This window comes from Mauremys reevesii, linkage group 20, assembly GCF_016161935.1.
Source record: "Mauremys reevesii isolate NIE-2019 linkage group 20, ASM1616193v1, whole genome shotgun sequence".
NCBI classification, from domain to species: Eukaryota; Metazoa; Chordata; order Testudines; family Geoemydidae; genus Mauremys; species Mauremys reevesii.
The window spans coordinates 9,391,113-9,407,731 of record NC_052642.1 but is presented as its reverse complement, the minus strand read 5'-3'; the positions used below and the strand labels follow the sequence as shown (position 1 = coordinate 9,407,731).

The 16,619-nt window shown below is 36.9% G+C and overlaps 1 protein-coding gene across 3 annotated transcripts in view; it reads right to left on the bottom strand.

Moving 5' to 3' along the window:
- Positions 1 to 396: 396 nt before the first annotated feature.
- The window catches only part of GTF2I (general transcription factor IIi), a 71,685-nt gene continuing 55,462 nt past the window's right edge, over positions 397 to 16,619 (bottom strand). For all 3 annotated transcript variants that reach the window (XM_039507798.1, XM_039507797.1, XM_039507796.1), the window contains 11 exons: positions 16,162 to 16,227; positions 15,443 to 15,626; positions 14,701 to 14,753; positions 13,279 to 13,389; positions 12,360 to 12,443; positions 11,379 to 11,562; positions 10,234 to 10,262; positions 6,544 to 6,645; positions 3,705 to 3,743; positions 3,051 to 3,126; positions 397 to 1,475 (listed from right to left, as the gene is read on the bottom strand). In XM_039507798.1, the coding sequence (XP_039363732.1) occupies positions 3,068 to 3,126; positions 3,705 to 3,743; positions 6,544 to 6,645; positions 10,234 to 10,262; positions 11,379 to 11,562; positions 12,360 to 12,443; positions 13,279 to 13,389; positions 14,701 to 14,753; positions 15,443 to 15,626; positions 16,162 to 16,227 (911 nt within the window). In that variant the 3' untranslated portion in view covers positions 397 to 1,475; positions 3,051 to 3,067. The remainder of the gene's footprint in view (positions 1,476 to 3,050; positions 3,127 to 3,704; positions 3,744 to 6,543; positions 6,646 to 10,233; positions 10,263 to 11,378; positions 11,563 to 12,359; positions 12,444 to 13,278; positions 13,390 to 14,700; positions 14,754 to 15,442; positions 15,627 to 16,161; positions 16,228 to 16,619) is intronic.

Sequence of the window (16,619 nt, the reverse complement as noted above, 5' to 3'; positions counted from 1 at the left end):
AACAGCTGGACCCACACTGAGCACTTCTGAAAAATCTCACAGGTTAATGATTCTACAGCTCTTGGAGGAGCATGACTGCAGCATACCTTGTGGCTTTAGAATTGCAGAAACCATGTGGTTCTGAAAAGACCTTGGCAGTGACTCTAAAATATTTCTTCTGCTATATATTCCAAGTTCATATACATACCAAATTGAACTAGATCCTTCAAAATAGTTTCCTCAAAGATGCAATAAAGAGAGACCTGTAAAGTTGGATGTGTGTCAAAAAGGCATGAATAGATTGTGTTTATTTAATCAGAATTTATAAATACGCTAAATCATATTTTACCTTTTTTTTTTCCTTAAATTATAGCTAAAACAATTTGCTGCAAAATACATCAATTTATACTGCATGGGTAGTCGTGAAAACCATGAGAAATTTATTTCTTTCTGCAACCTGGAAATAAGATTTACCCATTTGTGCATAATGCAGTCATCCCCCAAAAGAAATTTTTACAATACTCCATATTTACTCTACAGAGCTTATCACATAGCCAGCATTTTACATCTCTTATGGTTTGTTAAATTTTAAAACGCTTACATTTGTCTTTTACAAGATGTGGGGAGCAATCAGAAAGGACTACAGGTAACTTAACTCTCAACATACTAGGATCTTACAGCAGCTTAGTTGCTTAAGTGTCCATAACTGGTTCTAAACGAATTAAAGGGCATCATCCAGCAATCCTCATGTAAAACTCTCACATAAGTCAATGGGAGTTTTGCCTGCATTAGGACTGCAAGACTGGACCCTTCTCTTACATAAACCGTATGATGCCCTGATAAAACATACACTCTTTACTTCGAAATAATGGAACAAAATAGAAAAGGGCTCAATTTAAATTTGTTCCTCATCCACACACTGAGATACTGACCATTTTATAGTCCATTTTATTAATGCAAACTAACGGTCAGGTGAACGAGTTCATCTTTTATTTATTTATGAAAAACATATGAATTGAGATAGATATCATAGGAAAAATTAGTTCAAATATACAGATAGTATTGTCCAATCAGCCATTAAGGAGAAAAAACCAAAAATCATTAATTTTTTTTTTCCCAAAACAGAAAATTAATGAACTACTGTACGTATTTTTCTTCATCGCAAAAGCTGAGATGCATCCAGGCACAGTACAATTCTACTTTACTGGGAAATGTAGACGGCCTCTAAATTCCTGTTGATTTTTTTAAAATCTGAATTAATCCTTGTCATTTTTTCAGCATTGCTGCCTCAAATTTAATCCTTATAATATATAATCAACCTTTCCAAATCTACAGTCACTCTTTGCTTTAAGTCAATTCACAGAACTGCTGAAAAAGTAGACATTTCTATCTAAAAGTACAAAAAGGGTTTGTATAGAAGGTACTTCTCTTATACAATTATATTACACAGCTCAGGACAGTCCCAGCAAGCTCTTCTCCGGACTGCATGCTTCTGACTAGATAGGAAAAAAGTACAAAGGTGAAGTTAGTTTCATTGCAGCTAGGTATCCTACTATACATACTACTACTTGAAGAGATGTACACAAATGTCTCAAGTCCTCATTTAGGCTATGATTCATGAAAGTACCCAAGCACATGAACTCCTGAATAAGAATGGGCTTAAGTATGTGCTTGAGTGCCCTCCTAAATCAGGGCTTTACCCAGGCATTTCACTTGATGTAAATTCTCTGTTGAATCCATTAGGTGAGTACAACTGTAATGTAGCTAGAGTGACACAGAACTAGAGACCAAATCCTGCAGCCCTTACTCGGACAAAACTCCCACAAGCTTCAATGGGAATTTAAACCAAATGAAGTCTGTAGAATTTGGTTAACAGAACTTACAACAGGCCTTTTTACATCAGTTAGGTTAAGTTCATCTTCCTGAAAATAAAGGATTATTCCCAACATTTTCTAATGCTTTGTCCGGTCTACCTTAAATATTTTAAACGATGAAATTTCTACCACTGAAATACTACTTGACAGACTAACAGATCTCAGACATGGAAAATTTTTTATTGATATTCAACTTCAAATTATCAACTTTGTGATGAATATAGTCAACAGCATTTTCTTACTTGTAGAAAGGGAGATCATAGCACAAATGCACTAGACAAATACAACCCATCTTTAGGTCAATCAAGTTGACAGATGTCTCAAAAATATCAAAGCTCAAAACTAAAAAAAAAACTTGGTTCAGAGCTTTAATAAATTCAAACTTCAAAAAACTAGTGCAGATGTAATAATTCTTAATATTTAAGATTTATTCCTGAATGGTTTATAATAAAGTAAACCCAAAGAGTAAATTATAACTCTGCATATTTTTATTTGTTGGCATAGCACTATAACTAGTACAGTTTCAACTGCCACCAGAATCTTGTTATGAGAATGAGAAACGGAAAAACTAGATAAATAGTTAAACTAAATAAAATAAGATTTACCCTGAATGTTTGTCCCAAAACTTGAACTGAGATTTTTCTGAGGTTAAAAAAGTAAGAAACAAAACTTTTAAAATGAACAGCAATCTCTTTTTTTTTTTTTTTTTTTTAAATCAAAGCTAATTATTCCACCATGTGTTTCTCAAATTCAGGCAATATTAAAAGGAAGAAATACCATGCTTAATTACAATTTTCAAGTATATAGGCTATACCAACAATAATAATATCCTTTGCACTCAAGCATGTCAACTTTACAACTCTTTACAAACATTAATGAATTAAGTCTTAGAGCTCTTAGGCATGTAATCATAATCCATTTTTATTTATAGGTAGTACTATAGCCTTATCAAACTAGTATCTGAATGCTTCACAAGCTTCAATTAATTAAGCTGCATACTACCTGGGTGAGCCACAGACAGACAAAGTGACTTGCATAAAGTCGCAGGCCAAGGCAATGACAGAGCCAGTAAGAAAGCTCTAATCTCCTGACATCCAGCCTTGTGCCTTAGCCATATGATGAGCATTCCCTACAAAAGGATGTAAAAATACTATTCCCTAATAACTATTAATTTTGACAGATCCTAAATTATTTTACCCTAATATTGATAAGGTCTACCACGTTGGATCTGGCTCCTGTTTTATTTGAGAACTTTCTTCTGTTTCTGCTACATCTGTTGAAAAAGAAACAAGAATCTTTTTGACCAAGGTTTCATTAATATTAATGACAGTATTGCACTGGAACAGTCGATAACTGCTGACTGAATATTAAGAAAACATCCATGTATCTTTTAAAATTCAAATAATGAAAATGATCAAATAGCAAAAAGGCACTCAAAATGGTGCACTTCTATGGAAATTATTTTTTCTCTAGTGATGGCAATCATTCAGTCATGTGAATTGTGGAGAAAACTCCTTTGAATAAAGACAGAAATAATTTAGGACATAAGCCATCACTCAAATGCACAGCTACATAAAGTCATGACTTATTAAGAACAACAGTTCATAAACTTCATTGTAAAACAAAGTCTGAGTAATAAATTTTTACTGCAGAGTAAATATCATATAGTGACTGTATGATTATCATGCAAACCAACACTTCATGCAGAACCAGGAAGGGAAACAAAAGAGAATGACTTGTGTTTTGATTAAAAACCACTTTATCTTTTTAATTTTATTAGATGTGATGCAACCTTATTCAAAAATCACCAAAAATACATAGTTTTTATAACAGCTGACAACTGTCACTTACCTTCTACAGATACTTCTATTTGGCTTGGTTCAGCTGGCTCTTAAATGATAAAAATATATAATAAAATTAATAAACGTAGTTTAAACAATGTGCATAAGATAAATATTATAGCAGGTGCCCTTGGGAAAGCTAGTGAATATTCTCTCCTATGATCAGTTTCAAATATTGTGTCCAAGATACAACTGTGACCTGCTGAAGATAATTAAAAAGTAAAATCTGATGTCCCTTTTTAAATGAGAAAAGCCATCACCACTTCCCTTCAGAGTATTAAGTGAGATTCACTGCTCTGTACATATGCATGAGTCTTAATGGATTGTAAAAAACTCATTATGCAATGGTGTGCCTAAGGGTGCATGAATGGAGAACACAGAGCTTGGTCTAATATTAAAACTAACTAAATATATACCTTAACATCAACAGAACAACAGCTTCAGGGTCATAGTTATGTCATCTTACATGCGGGAAGAAGGGACCTCTTTAAAGTAGTTTCTAAGCAGGGTTTTCTATTAGAAAGTGTATAAGCAGGGTGGATTGATTTAAATCAGCAAGTGGAAAGACTTGATTTTAATCACTGATTTTAATCAACTTTTCCATCTGTACTAAAGAAAGGTGCATTCTGACTGGTTGATATAACCATTAAAACATGTTAATTACAGCTAAATAGAACTTTTAGCAAAAACATGTACCAAATCTAGTGTATCTACAGGGATACACTATAACTATATACCTTTATTTAAGCAATTATATAACATAATATTTTCAGATTCTTGTTAAATTCCACTTACAGTCCTAATGCAGCTTGATAACAATCATGAATAATCATGAGCAAAACATTAATTACCTAATAAATAAGCAATTTGTCATTCACTTTTTTCTGACAAAGTTTTATTATGTTAGAAAAAAGTGAATGACAAATTGCTTATTTATTAGATAATTAATGTTTTGCTCATGATTATTCATGATTGTTATCAAGCTGCATTAGGACCGTAAGTGGAATTTCAATACACGGAACAGCATAAAAAAAATTTTTTTTTAACAAAACTGAAAGATCCTTTTGTTTCCAAAACATGTTTCAAATTTACAACTAAATGTTGATTAAACAGAGGGATTAACTGCAAACAGTGAATTAAACCAATTATTTCAGGTCAGCCTGGGCAAGTTTTAACATATGCCTAAGCGAAAGTGACTGGAACTTAACTAAGTCTCTTGAAAATAAATCAGACTCTTAAGTTACTTAGACCACCCTACTGTGCCAATAAGCTTGACCTCAAAAGTTAGAAGTAGGGGAAAAGCACCTTTCTTTATACAGAAAAGCAGCCTTTAACTCAAAGCTTTTGATAAAGGCTCATGGATTCAGCATATTTATTTTTATTTAATTGTCTGAGATTACAAGTAGTTCAGGCCTTATATGTATTAAATTCAGATTTCATTTTAAACAGATTTATTTTTAAAAAGAAAAATATTAAAATTCAAATTATTAAAAAATCCATTTTTTAAATCAATTTTTATCTACCCAGTGTATAAATTGTCTGTATTTTCCATATAATCAAGTGCTGGCAAAGCTTCAGGATTTTTTTTAACCAATGTAATTAAGTGTTTATGAGCACTTAGATAAGCTTGACTGTAAGCAGTTCTCACTAGTTGCCATTCCTGTAGCTCAGGGGTAGGCAACCTATGGCACGTGTGCCGAAGGCAGCACTCGAGCTGATTTTCAGTGGCACTCACACTGCCTGGGTCCTGGCCACCGGTCTGGAGGACTCTGCATTTTAATTTAATTTTAAATGAAGCTTCTTAAACATTTTAAAAACCTTATTTACTTTACATACAACAATAGTTTATGTTTATACAAAGAGACCTTCTAAAAATGTTAACACGTATTACCAGCACGCAAAACCTTAAGTCAGAGTGAATAAATGAAGACTTGGCACCCCACTTCTGAAAGGCTGCTGACCCCTGCTGTAGCTCTGTCTTGCAAATATAATAGAGGAGTCAGCATTTTCCTCTGTAATTACAGCTCCTGCAGTAGTGGTGAGTTGCCCCTTAGAAGTCAGAGAGTTTATTAGCTGGCCCTGTTTCTTCGTCTAGGATCTCACTTCTCAACAATTATGGTCTAATCCCACTATGTGGAGAAGTCTATTCTATTCAAAGACATAATTTGGGACACCAGTTTTTCAAAATGGACATCAAAAATGTATTCGAAACTTCAAATTCACTTAAAGCCAAAAGGAATATTGCTTACCTACAACTAGTTAATCACTCAGTAGTGTAAATACAATTAACTCTGCTAAATTCTTTGTGAAGATTTAGATATATGAACAGCATTGCAGATACACAAGCAGTTACTGTGCTGCAGAAGATATGAACGGTGACTATAGGGACAGGATAAAGAGAGATCTCACTGCCTTCATCCTAATGTATTGCACCCACATTTGTTCCTTGAAAGTGATGGGCTAATTGGTTTGGTTAAACTAAGATCTGACCAAAGTAAGCTCAGACTTTTGAACTAAACACAAACACAGAAGGAAGGAAGGGCTTTTTATGCTGCCTCTCATTCTTCCTGCTTACTGGTGACATTAAAAAAAAAAAAAATCAAAGTCAGAGAACTAACAAAAAAACCCAAATTTAAAAAGGGAGCAATGTTTCTTCCTACTCAGATTTTAAAATCCTTAATTACCAGCGCGTACACTCTTTCAAAGTAAAATCTGGAATATCATCATCATCAGCCTTTGCATGCCTTGAATACAGCCTATCATCGGGCAACAATTTCATTAGTTAGCAAGCCCTATAATCTGACTCCTATCACCCTTCAAAAAGAAATTTATTACACCTCTATATTCACCTTGTACTACTGGTGCTGGTGCTGGTGCCGGAGCTGGAGCTGGAGCCGGAGCTGGTGTTGGTGCCTTGGCTGGTGTTTCTGATTCAGTTTTCTCCATCAACTCTGAGAGAATAAATATGGTCAATTATTTAGATTTAAAAAGAAAAGGCCCCTCAAACAGTTAAATAGCATTTATATTTTATTGTACGTTCAACCCTGTGAACCTGTTCCATAAACAAGGTTATATTCACAGTAACTGAATAATATACCCTCTTCTACTCAATACAAGTGTTTTCCACTTCTCTTCCCTCAGAACCTAAAGATTCGTTATAATCCCCTGCGCTAACATCACTCTTTATAATGCTAAACAAAGGATAGTATAAAACGAATGGCAAGACCACTAATATTATTGAAGCAACAGACAATTCTCTCTGAATCTAGACACCTCAGATTGCCTTGACCATTGAGGACCTGATGGCAGACATTTGTATGGGAACGAAATAGGACTTGATCCTATTATCAATATCCTTCCAATGGTGGAAGAAAATCAAGTGTCTCTCAGCTGTTCTCAATTGCCAATGATGTGTTATGCTATTGACTCCTGCAGTTATATGTAGCAGTGGACAGGGTTGCTCTTAAGTGGGTCCTTTCTGCCCCTCAGACATTTCTCTGGAACCCCTGGCAGGAATTGCTCTTCTGAATGGAGGGCTCTTGCAGATGGTGACACAGGCTATATGGGGCCAATGGGAGAGTCAATGAGAAGATCCTGAAGGCACTGTAGTCAGTAGAGCACACCGCCACTTCCAGCTGATGCAGTTGAGCATCTTACCCAGTGTAAAGGGGAGACTGGGCAATGGATGAGAGCTGGCTGGCTGAGGCTCAATCCAGGTAAGAGTAAAGTAATGCTGGTAGGGGTTTGCCCTCTGAATCTGTAGTATACCAATGGCTCAGTGCCTGACAAGGGATCTAGACTGTTCTCAGTGGTACCAGATGACAGAACAAGGAGCAATGGTCTCAAGTTGCAGTGGGGGAGATTTAGGTTGGATATTAGGAAAAAAAAATTCACTAGGAGGGTGGTGAAGCACTGGAATGGGTTACCTGGGGAGGTGGTGGAATCTCCTTCCTTAGAGGTTTTTAAGGTCAGGCTTGACAAAGCCCTGGCTGGGTTGATTTAGTTGGGTTTGGTCCTGCTTTGAGCAGGGGGTTGGACTAGATGATCTCCTGAGGTCCCTTCCAACCTTGATATTCTATGATTCTAAGGGATGCTGTGTTACCAGTAAAAGGTTCTATAGCCATATAAATAAGAAGAAAACAAAAAAAGGAGAAGTGAGACTGCTAAACACTGAGGATGGAGTGGAGGGTAAGGATAATCTAGGCATGGCCCAATATCTAAACAAATACTTTGCCTCAGTCTTTAATGAGGAGCTTAGGGATAATGGTAGGATGACAAATGGGAATGCGGATATGGAGGTAGATATTACCACATCCGAGGTAGAATCCAAACTCAAACAGCTTAATGGGATGAAATCGGAGGACCCAGATAAGCTTCATCCAAGAATATTAAAGGAACTGGCACATGAAATTGCAAGCCCGTTAGCAAGAATTTTTAATGAATCAGTAAACTCAGGGGTTGTACTGTACGACTGGAGAATTGGTAACATAGTTCCTATTTTTAAGAAAGGGGAAAAAAGTGATCCAAGTAACTATAGGCCTGTTAGTTTGACATCTGTAGTATGTAAGGTCTTGGAAAAAAATCTGAAGGAGAAAGTAGTTAAGGACATTGAGGTCAATGGTAATTGGGACAAAATACAACATGGTTTTACAAAAGGTAGATCGTGCCAAACCAACCTGATCTCCTTCTTTGAGAAGGTAACAGGATTTTTTTTAGACAAAGATACGCAGTGGATCTAATTTACCTCGATTTCAGTAAGGCATGAGATATGGTTCCACATGGGGAATTATTAGTTAAATTGGAAAAGATGGGGATCAATATGAAACTGAAAGGTGGATAAGGAACTGGTTAAAGGAGAGACTACAACGGGTCATACTGAAAGGTGAACTGTCAGGCTGGAAAGATGTTATTAGTGGAGATCCTCAGAGAACGGTTTTGGGACCAATCTTATTTAATCTTTTTATTACTGACCTTGGCACAAAAAGTGGGAATGTGCTAATAAAGTCTGCAGATGACACAAAGCTGGGAGGTATTGCTAACACAGAGAAGGACCGGGATATCCTACAGGAAGATCTGGATGACCTTGTAAACTGGAGAAATAGTAATAGGATGAAATTTAATAGTGAAAAGTGCAAGGTCATGCATTTAGGGATTAATAACAAGAATTTTAGTTATAAATTGGGGACGCATGATCCGAGGAATGGAAAACCTGTCTTATGAAAGGAAACTCAAAGAGCTTGGCTTGTTTAGCCTAAGCTAAAGAAGGTTGTGGGGGGATATGATTGCTCTTTATAAATATATCAGAGGGATAAATATTAGGGAGGGAGAGGAATTATTTAATCTTAGTACCAATGTGGACACAAGAACAAATGGATATAAACTGGACACTAGGAAGTTTAGCCTTGAAATTAGACAAAGGTTTCTAACCATTAGAGGAGTGAAGTTCTGGAACAGCCTTCCAAGGGGAATAGTGGGGGCAAAAGACATAACTGGCTTTAAGATTAAGCTTGATAAGTTTATGGAGGGGATAGTATGCTGGGATAGCCTAATTCTGGCAATTAATTTGGCAATTGATCTTTGATTATCAGCAGGTAAGTATGCCCAGTGGTCTGTGATGGGATGTTAGATGGGATGGGATCTGAGTTACTACAGAGAATTCTTTCCTGGGTGCTGGCTGGTGAGTCTAGTCCACATGCTCAGGGTTTAACTGATCACCATATTTGGGGTCGGGAAGGAATTTTCCTCCAGGGCAGATTGGCAGAGGCCCTGGAGGTTTTTCGCCTTCCTCTGCAGCATGGAGCACGGGTCACTTGCTGGAGGATTCTCTGCAGCTTGAGGTCTTCAAACCACAATTTGAGGACTTCAGTAACTCAGACATAGGTTAGGGGTTTGTTATTGAAGTGGATGGGTGAGATTCTGTGGCCTGCATTGTGCAGGAGGTCAGACTAGATGATCATAATTGTCCCTTCTGACCTTAAAATCTATGAGTCTACCAGAGGTACTGTTTTTCAAATGAGGCTTAAAACCAAGGTCATGACTTTTTTAGATACCTGAAAATACCTGAGCATTTTTCACAATATTTGGGTGACCTGGCCAAAGTCCTAATTGGATAATTACATTCTGTCTCCCTAAATTCTCAGCTGAACACGTAATTTTTCACTCCAATGCCTTTGTGTGGCTATTGAAAAGCTCCTGCATGTCAACTGCTATTGAAATGCAGCCACACCTGAGGTGAAGAGAATCTTGTACGAGTCTGACTGACTTCATCATGTTTCTAACATGCTCTGGGATCCTGCAGGATGAATCGCGCAAGTTCTAAGCTAGCACTGAGCTCATGTGATTTTGTAAGTCAGGCCCTCCTATAAATAAACCAAGCATCTTTAGATTTCCTGACTAAGTACTAATGAAATAAGTTGTCCATATTTAGCAGTTAATGATTTGGACCTTCTGCCACCCTGGGATAATGCTACAATCATCTAGCATGCCCTGTGGAGTAATATATGAGTAGAATTGAAAGTGACAAAAAATGGAATACTTACGGTTGTTAATCACAAGTCCTGGAAATGGTCTGCATGGAAAAAAAAGAATACTTAATGTTTCTAAGATCACTTTTATTGTAAATCTTTCCCTCTTATGGAGGGCCTCACCTGAGGATTCATAACAGAGCACAAAGTAAAAGGAGGGACTGCAATATTCTAGCATAGTTCCACCTGGAGCAGAGTGGTTTATCCAGTAGACTGTGTCAATTTTACATCGATACGAAGGTGCAAGTCCTTCCTTCAAAACAGTTGCTAAGAGAATCAAATCTTCACTTGGGCCCAAATACTGCATGTTTTTATACCGATCAAGACTCAAGCTCAAAATCAATCTTGATTAAGAGCTGCAAAATTTGGACCGCTCTAAATTGACTTTTTAGAAACTCCTTGCTAGCTAACAGAACTGCTGGATTTGATCCCTTGTAAACCAGAATAAAATCTAAGTGTTTATGTTTTCACTTTCTTGATTCATCATCTGTATAGATTCCAAAATCTCATTTATTCCACTGTATAAACAAAACCATTTATTACTTGATTAAACTAACTTCCAGGATAATAATCATATTTTATCAAAAGACAGTACCTGAACTGAACTGATTTTAAGAGGGATACATTCTCAAGAATGTTAGGCAAAACAGTAACTGAAAATCTTAAACTTCAGGAATCCAATCATGTACTCATGACTTTTAAAACATAGCCATGCTGATCTGGAAATTTAAAATACTACAGATACACAATTTACTGTTAAGAGCAAACAAGCTTGTGGACCTAGAAATTCTGTTGTGCAAAGGAAAGAACTCGCGATCTAACAGCCTTGACAGCAACGTCCATAACTGTTTGTATCGTGATATGCTGTACCATAGGAGCAGTTTTCAACTGGTGTGCTAGAAATCACTTACAAGTCAATGTAATCAATGTTCCTATGTATACCTCCTCCCAATGCTGTGCACCCTCAATTATTTGAATTTAAAATAACCTCAATTGCTTGTTATTCAAAACAGAGTCGATACCTCCCCACATTATTATGTTGAAGATTTCCTCAATTTTTTGAAACACTGATTTTTCCAAAAGTATTGGCTATTCTCATGACATCTGGATAATCATGGTTACATTATATAACCAATGACAGTAAAATAACAGTCACATACCGAATGACAGTAAATTTGATAAACTCTGCTGATTCCAAAATCCTTCTCATGGAGCTGATTTCCAGATAACTGGGAGCTTTAAATGCCACTCCAGGAGGCATTCCATCCACCACCACACAGCCAGGGTTTATGGTGATTTTTCTGTATGGGACTTTCACAGGGAAATTCATACCGATTGCTTCACCTAAATAAGAGACGTTGTGATTTGAACTGTGACCCAAGTCTACAAATCTCAGTTTACAAATACTCAGGGCAGTAAGAAAATCAAGTGATGTGAAAACGAGCATTTAAAATAATCTCAAGTGCTATAACCTTAAAATGCACTTGCCATTTAAAACATTACACAGGGTAATTTTCAAATGAACTGTGTTCCAAGCTGCACTCATGAAGGTTACGGTTCGTGAGAGTCACTAGTATCCAAGTATCACAGTTCTATATATAAAGGACTAAAATGTAGGTTTTATAAAAATAAATTATACAAAAGAATACTCAAAACATTTTCATGAAAGGAAAAAGTGTGTCCTCTCACAATTAAAGCAAGACAACCCATTGCTAGTCAAGGACCAACAAAAAGAAACTAAGGAAGCTGATTTCATCGTCCAAGCTGAACAAAGTATAAAAAGTAAAGAAAAACTGAACAGTGAAAGGGTAAATAAGACTTCAAAAACTTTCAAGCTTTAACATTTTAAGGTGTTAACTGACCAGGACTGTGTAGCTTTAAGCAAATTCTGGGTTTACACGTAAAATATTTATTAATCTAAAATCACAGGGATTTCTCGGTTTAAAAAAGCAAAACAATTTAGCCCTCAAACTAGATTTCTGTGGAAGCTGGCGCATATAATTACAGATTAAAAAATTACACATTGGTTATATATACACAGTGTAAAAACGTCAACTGTAAAGGTTATACTTATTTAAAACCAAAATGTAAATCAGTGGTTACTTTGAAAACTATTTCAAATCAGAAATAAAAGCAATTACCAAACTTCCTGCTGAAGAGATCATTTACTTGTTCTCTCAGTTGTCGAGCCTTTTCTACTTTTGATAATCTTTCACTTTCATCATCTGAAAGAAATTGTTAGTGTCAGGATTTAGAGGGGTTATTCTTCTTAAACTAGTGCAGTACTGACTGCACAAGTGCTTATTTAAAACAAGAATAGATATTTGCTTTATTAAGCACCTAGTAATCAGAACAAAAATAGGCCTTTTCACTGGTTTTTTGGTTATCGCAGTAATGGAGGATTTTGTAAATATGCGAACTATAAAAAGTAGCAGTTTTAAACAAGCCTGAAAATGATTTCAAAATATTTACAATGTTAGATTTATTAAAGGAGAAAATTTATTGAATAAACCCATTATTTACAAATCATGATTTAAGTAAATGTGGTGACAGTGTAAGACTGGGGACTGAAATCCTCTATTTAGCCACAATGCAAGCCTCCTCACACTGCCTAACCAGTGTAATTTATCCCTGAGCTAAAGTGACCACTTCTGGGGAAGAGAATCTCCATGATCATTTAATCCTAATTGTGTCTACTGAGACTGCCAACAAGGCTGCAAATTAACACTTAATTTAGCATATGATGAGGTGGGGGGTGGTGCAGATGTGATCACCTGCAAATGGGAACTGAACGGAGATTCATTTTTCTGCAGATTTCACCAAGTAGTACACAATCATAAAAAGTTTAAAAAACCATCAGTGTGACAACAGTGCAGACAAAGCCCACTTAAGAGAGGCTATTAAGTGATACTCTTTGTAGGCTGTACTATATATAAGACAGGATGGGTCAAAGGGCAAATCAGGATGGGGGGCAGGTGGGAACATTAAGCAAAGAACTCCTGCCATGAAGAATGAGAGCTATAAACAGTAAGCAGCAGTAAAATCAGAGCACCCACCTACCTGGTATAGTCACTTGAATGATGTTAAGATCTTCAACCCCTGCGGCTGTGTTCACCACTGGCTTTGTTGTGGTGCTTGTTGTATTTGATGTATTGGATGAACTGGTTTTTCCTTAAACAGAAACAGGAATTTAAAGTATGAGCAAAACGGCTGAAGATGGGCTAATACCTTTCTAGCATATATATATAAAAGGGAAACATTGGGGGAGAAATAAATTTGTGGTTTAAAAAAAAAAAGCGAAATTTCCAAACGGACTTAGTCTAAATGCCTAAGTCCCTTGACTGTCAATGACACTTAGGCTCCGAAGTGCTTAAGTCATTACTGAAAATGGGACTTCACTTCTGAAAGTTTACCCTTCAGCTATTTCTTACAAACTACCAAAATCAAGAGAAAGGGTTAATTTATGTTACAAGGGCCTCTTTTTGTTTGCCTAGCAGGTTTTCCAATGATATTTTATTTTTTAAAAAGAATGTGTGGATGTTTTAATGTTTTGGTCAAAGCAATAAACTAGAGCACTCAACTTCTAGTAACAGTAGTAAAACATATTGATCAAAAGAACGAATAGTGGAATATTAAATTCTCGCCCACATAAGAAATCTTTCATAGCTGTCTTTAATGGAGCTATGCCTACAACAACTGAGGATCTGTTCCAATATGTTTCCTGCTCTCACTGACACTACCTTTACACTGGTGTAACGTCACTAACTTCAATGAAGTAACCTTGGATTTAAACCACTGAGAGTAGCATCAGGTCCAATGAATGCCCCCCAGAAACCTGACTTCTTCTATGGAATACCTGCTTTATGTCACAGTTTGGGAGTACAGTACGAGCCATTAACCAGTACCTCAATCCTTTTCATCTGATTGACACAGGGACTTTTACAGCTCCTTCCACTTTGCTCCCTTGTCAAAGCGGCATTACAAGTTGGAGTCGGGGCAAAGGGGCTCCTCACATCGTGTGTGTATGCGCGCGTGTGTGTGTGTGTGTGTACACACACACGCACTCCAGCACTGTAAAGCTTTAGCTGAGCCACAGCCTTCTACTGCGTTAAAGGAGGTACTGTAGCAGTCAGTGCAAAGGGATCTGAGACCTTATGTGTGCTAGATTATACAAAGCTGACTGATAAACAAGAAAGCCATTACTGAAGCTGAAATGCTGAGTTGAGGAACTAGATAGAAGTCAAGAAAATGTAACAGCTTTACAGCTCCTCAGAGTAGGGACATATCTTCATTATAGAGGTGTATCAGTGGCACCATAGTTAAGGCTGTGTCTTGATTTCTACTTGGATAAGACTTCACGGTATATTCACTGGAAAGTTTTCAGGAATTGTTTTACACTGGGCAACATTCCTGAAGTGTTATCTTTAAAAGCAGCCCAAAACAGATTCCCCATCCAAACTCCTTAGCTGTCATAAAACTTACTCTGGGGACTTTTAGCAGAGCTTTCCTTAATCGCTGCCTCGAACATCTCAGGCCTGCAGATGAACAGATTTGAACATTTCATATAGAACAGTAAATTTACACTCAATCCATCATTTCCATCCAACAGCAAAAGAAATACTAGCTGTCAAAACTGAGTGGTGAGGAGAGGGAGAGCAAAGTTAATACAATAATGCTAGTCAGGCTGTTACACAAAAAGTTAACAAGATGACTGATCATTTTGGTTTTCTACCGTCACCACAGTACAGCTGTCAAATCCCTAATATCTTAATGTTTTTACTCTAAAGATCAGGGGTCGGCACCACCACGTTGCACGACGGACACTTGACAAAATTCTGAAAATCAGAGTTTTTGTCATTCATCAGAAGTCTGATTTAACATCCTTACTCCTTGCTGTAGTGTTGGTGACCTTTTAGGTACAAATGACGTAACTACAAAGCCTGCAGCTCCCACTAAAGGGGAAATGCAAACTCAACATTAAAATCGAAATAAGCCCAGAACTGTGTGCTGCTCCCCATTAAGCAGGCTTTGAGGAGCATTCAGCATAGAAAAAGGTTAACATATCCTTCCCCAGATCTGAAAAATCCTCTGGCATTTCCTGGTTTGCTAGACATTTCCGTATATATACTAGTGTGGTTAGTGGAGGAATATAGCACTTTTCAGGGCTTAACTTTGTTTTTTAAGCTTTGCAGCTCATTTCCATTGACACACACAGTTCTCTTACTTTTTTATGATAAATTTTATCTTAGATTTGTTTCGCAGGATCTTCTCCAATCTTGGAATGCCAAAAGTAGATGGTCGGCGGAATGGCACCCCCTCAGGTAGTCCTTCCACATAGAAATCCTCTGGGTAGGATTCGAATAACGCAAATGGGACCTTGACAGGATCTTTAAGCCCCAGAGCTTCCCCTGAAATGAAAGAGAGCATGTAAATTACAAAAATAATATTTTATCCTGAAGAAGAGAGTTAAGTTTCCAGCATGCTCCTCTGATACCTTCCACATACGCACAATGGGAAAATCTCAAGTCTGCAGTAAATCAAGCAAGCACCTCTTCCTGAGAGACTGTTTGAGTCCCTAACAGCACAGCTCCTCTTGCAGCCATGTTGTCTGGCTGAGCCACAAGGAGGTACATGGCAATATGGAACTAATGGGTCTCTGGTGGACCACAGGACATCTGTGGATTTTTGAAGCCAAACCCCTGCACTACTCCTCCATTTCCAGCCTTACATGGAAAACTTAGGGGGAATCCGATAGTTTGGAATTTTCAATCTGCCATGTGAAAATCAAGCTCAGGGGAGATAACAGGGCCCAGAGTTTGAAAGGCTACTAGAGTCTTTCAGAATCTGTGTATGAACAGCACCATCAGACACAACATACATGCCTAAATAAGTAATCTCATCAAGCTCTAAAATATACGTTTTAAAAAAGGTTGACATGCTTACCACATTTTTCATTAAAAAGATTTTCAACTTTTTGTTTTAGGTCAGTAATTTTGGCATTCCAAGCCTCTGTCAGGAAATCAGAAGAGTTAAATCAGCATTTGTATATTTGTATTGAGCAAAAAATCTGTCTAGGAATTGTGTATGTATATTAAAAAAATATTTACAATTGTTTACCGATTAATATGAAGACAAAAATGAACAAAATGGCTATTACACACTAAACAGCATTGAACCATTCCCTCTAATCCTAACTCATACCCACTATTGAGACTCTTCTCCTTGAAGCTTTTCAAAAAATCTCAGCTAATGAATAAACCAAAGACTCAACTGTAATGAATTCAACAGTGATATATGACAGTCCTCAGAGGCGCACAGAATAATCTGAGCCAGCACCCAAAGCTTTGAAAAGGCCAGACAGACATGCTATTTCCTTGAGAAATGTGATCTCAATTATACTA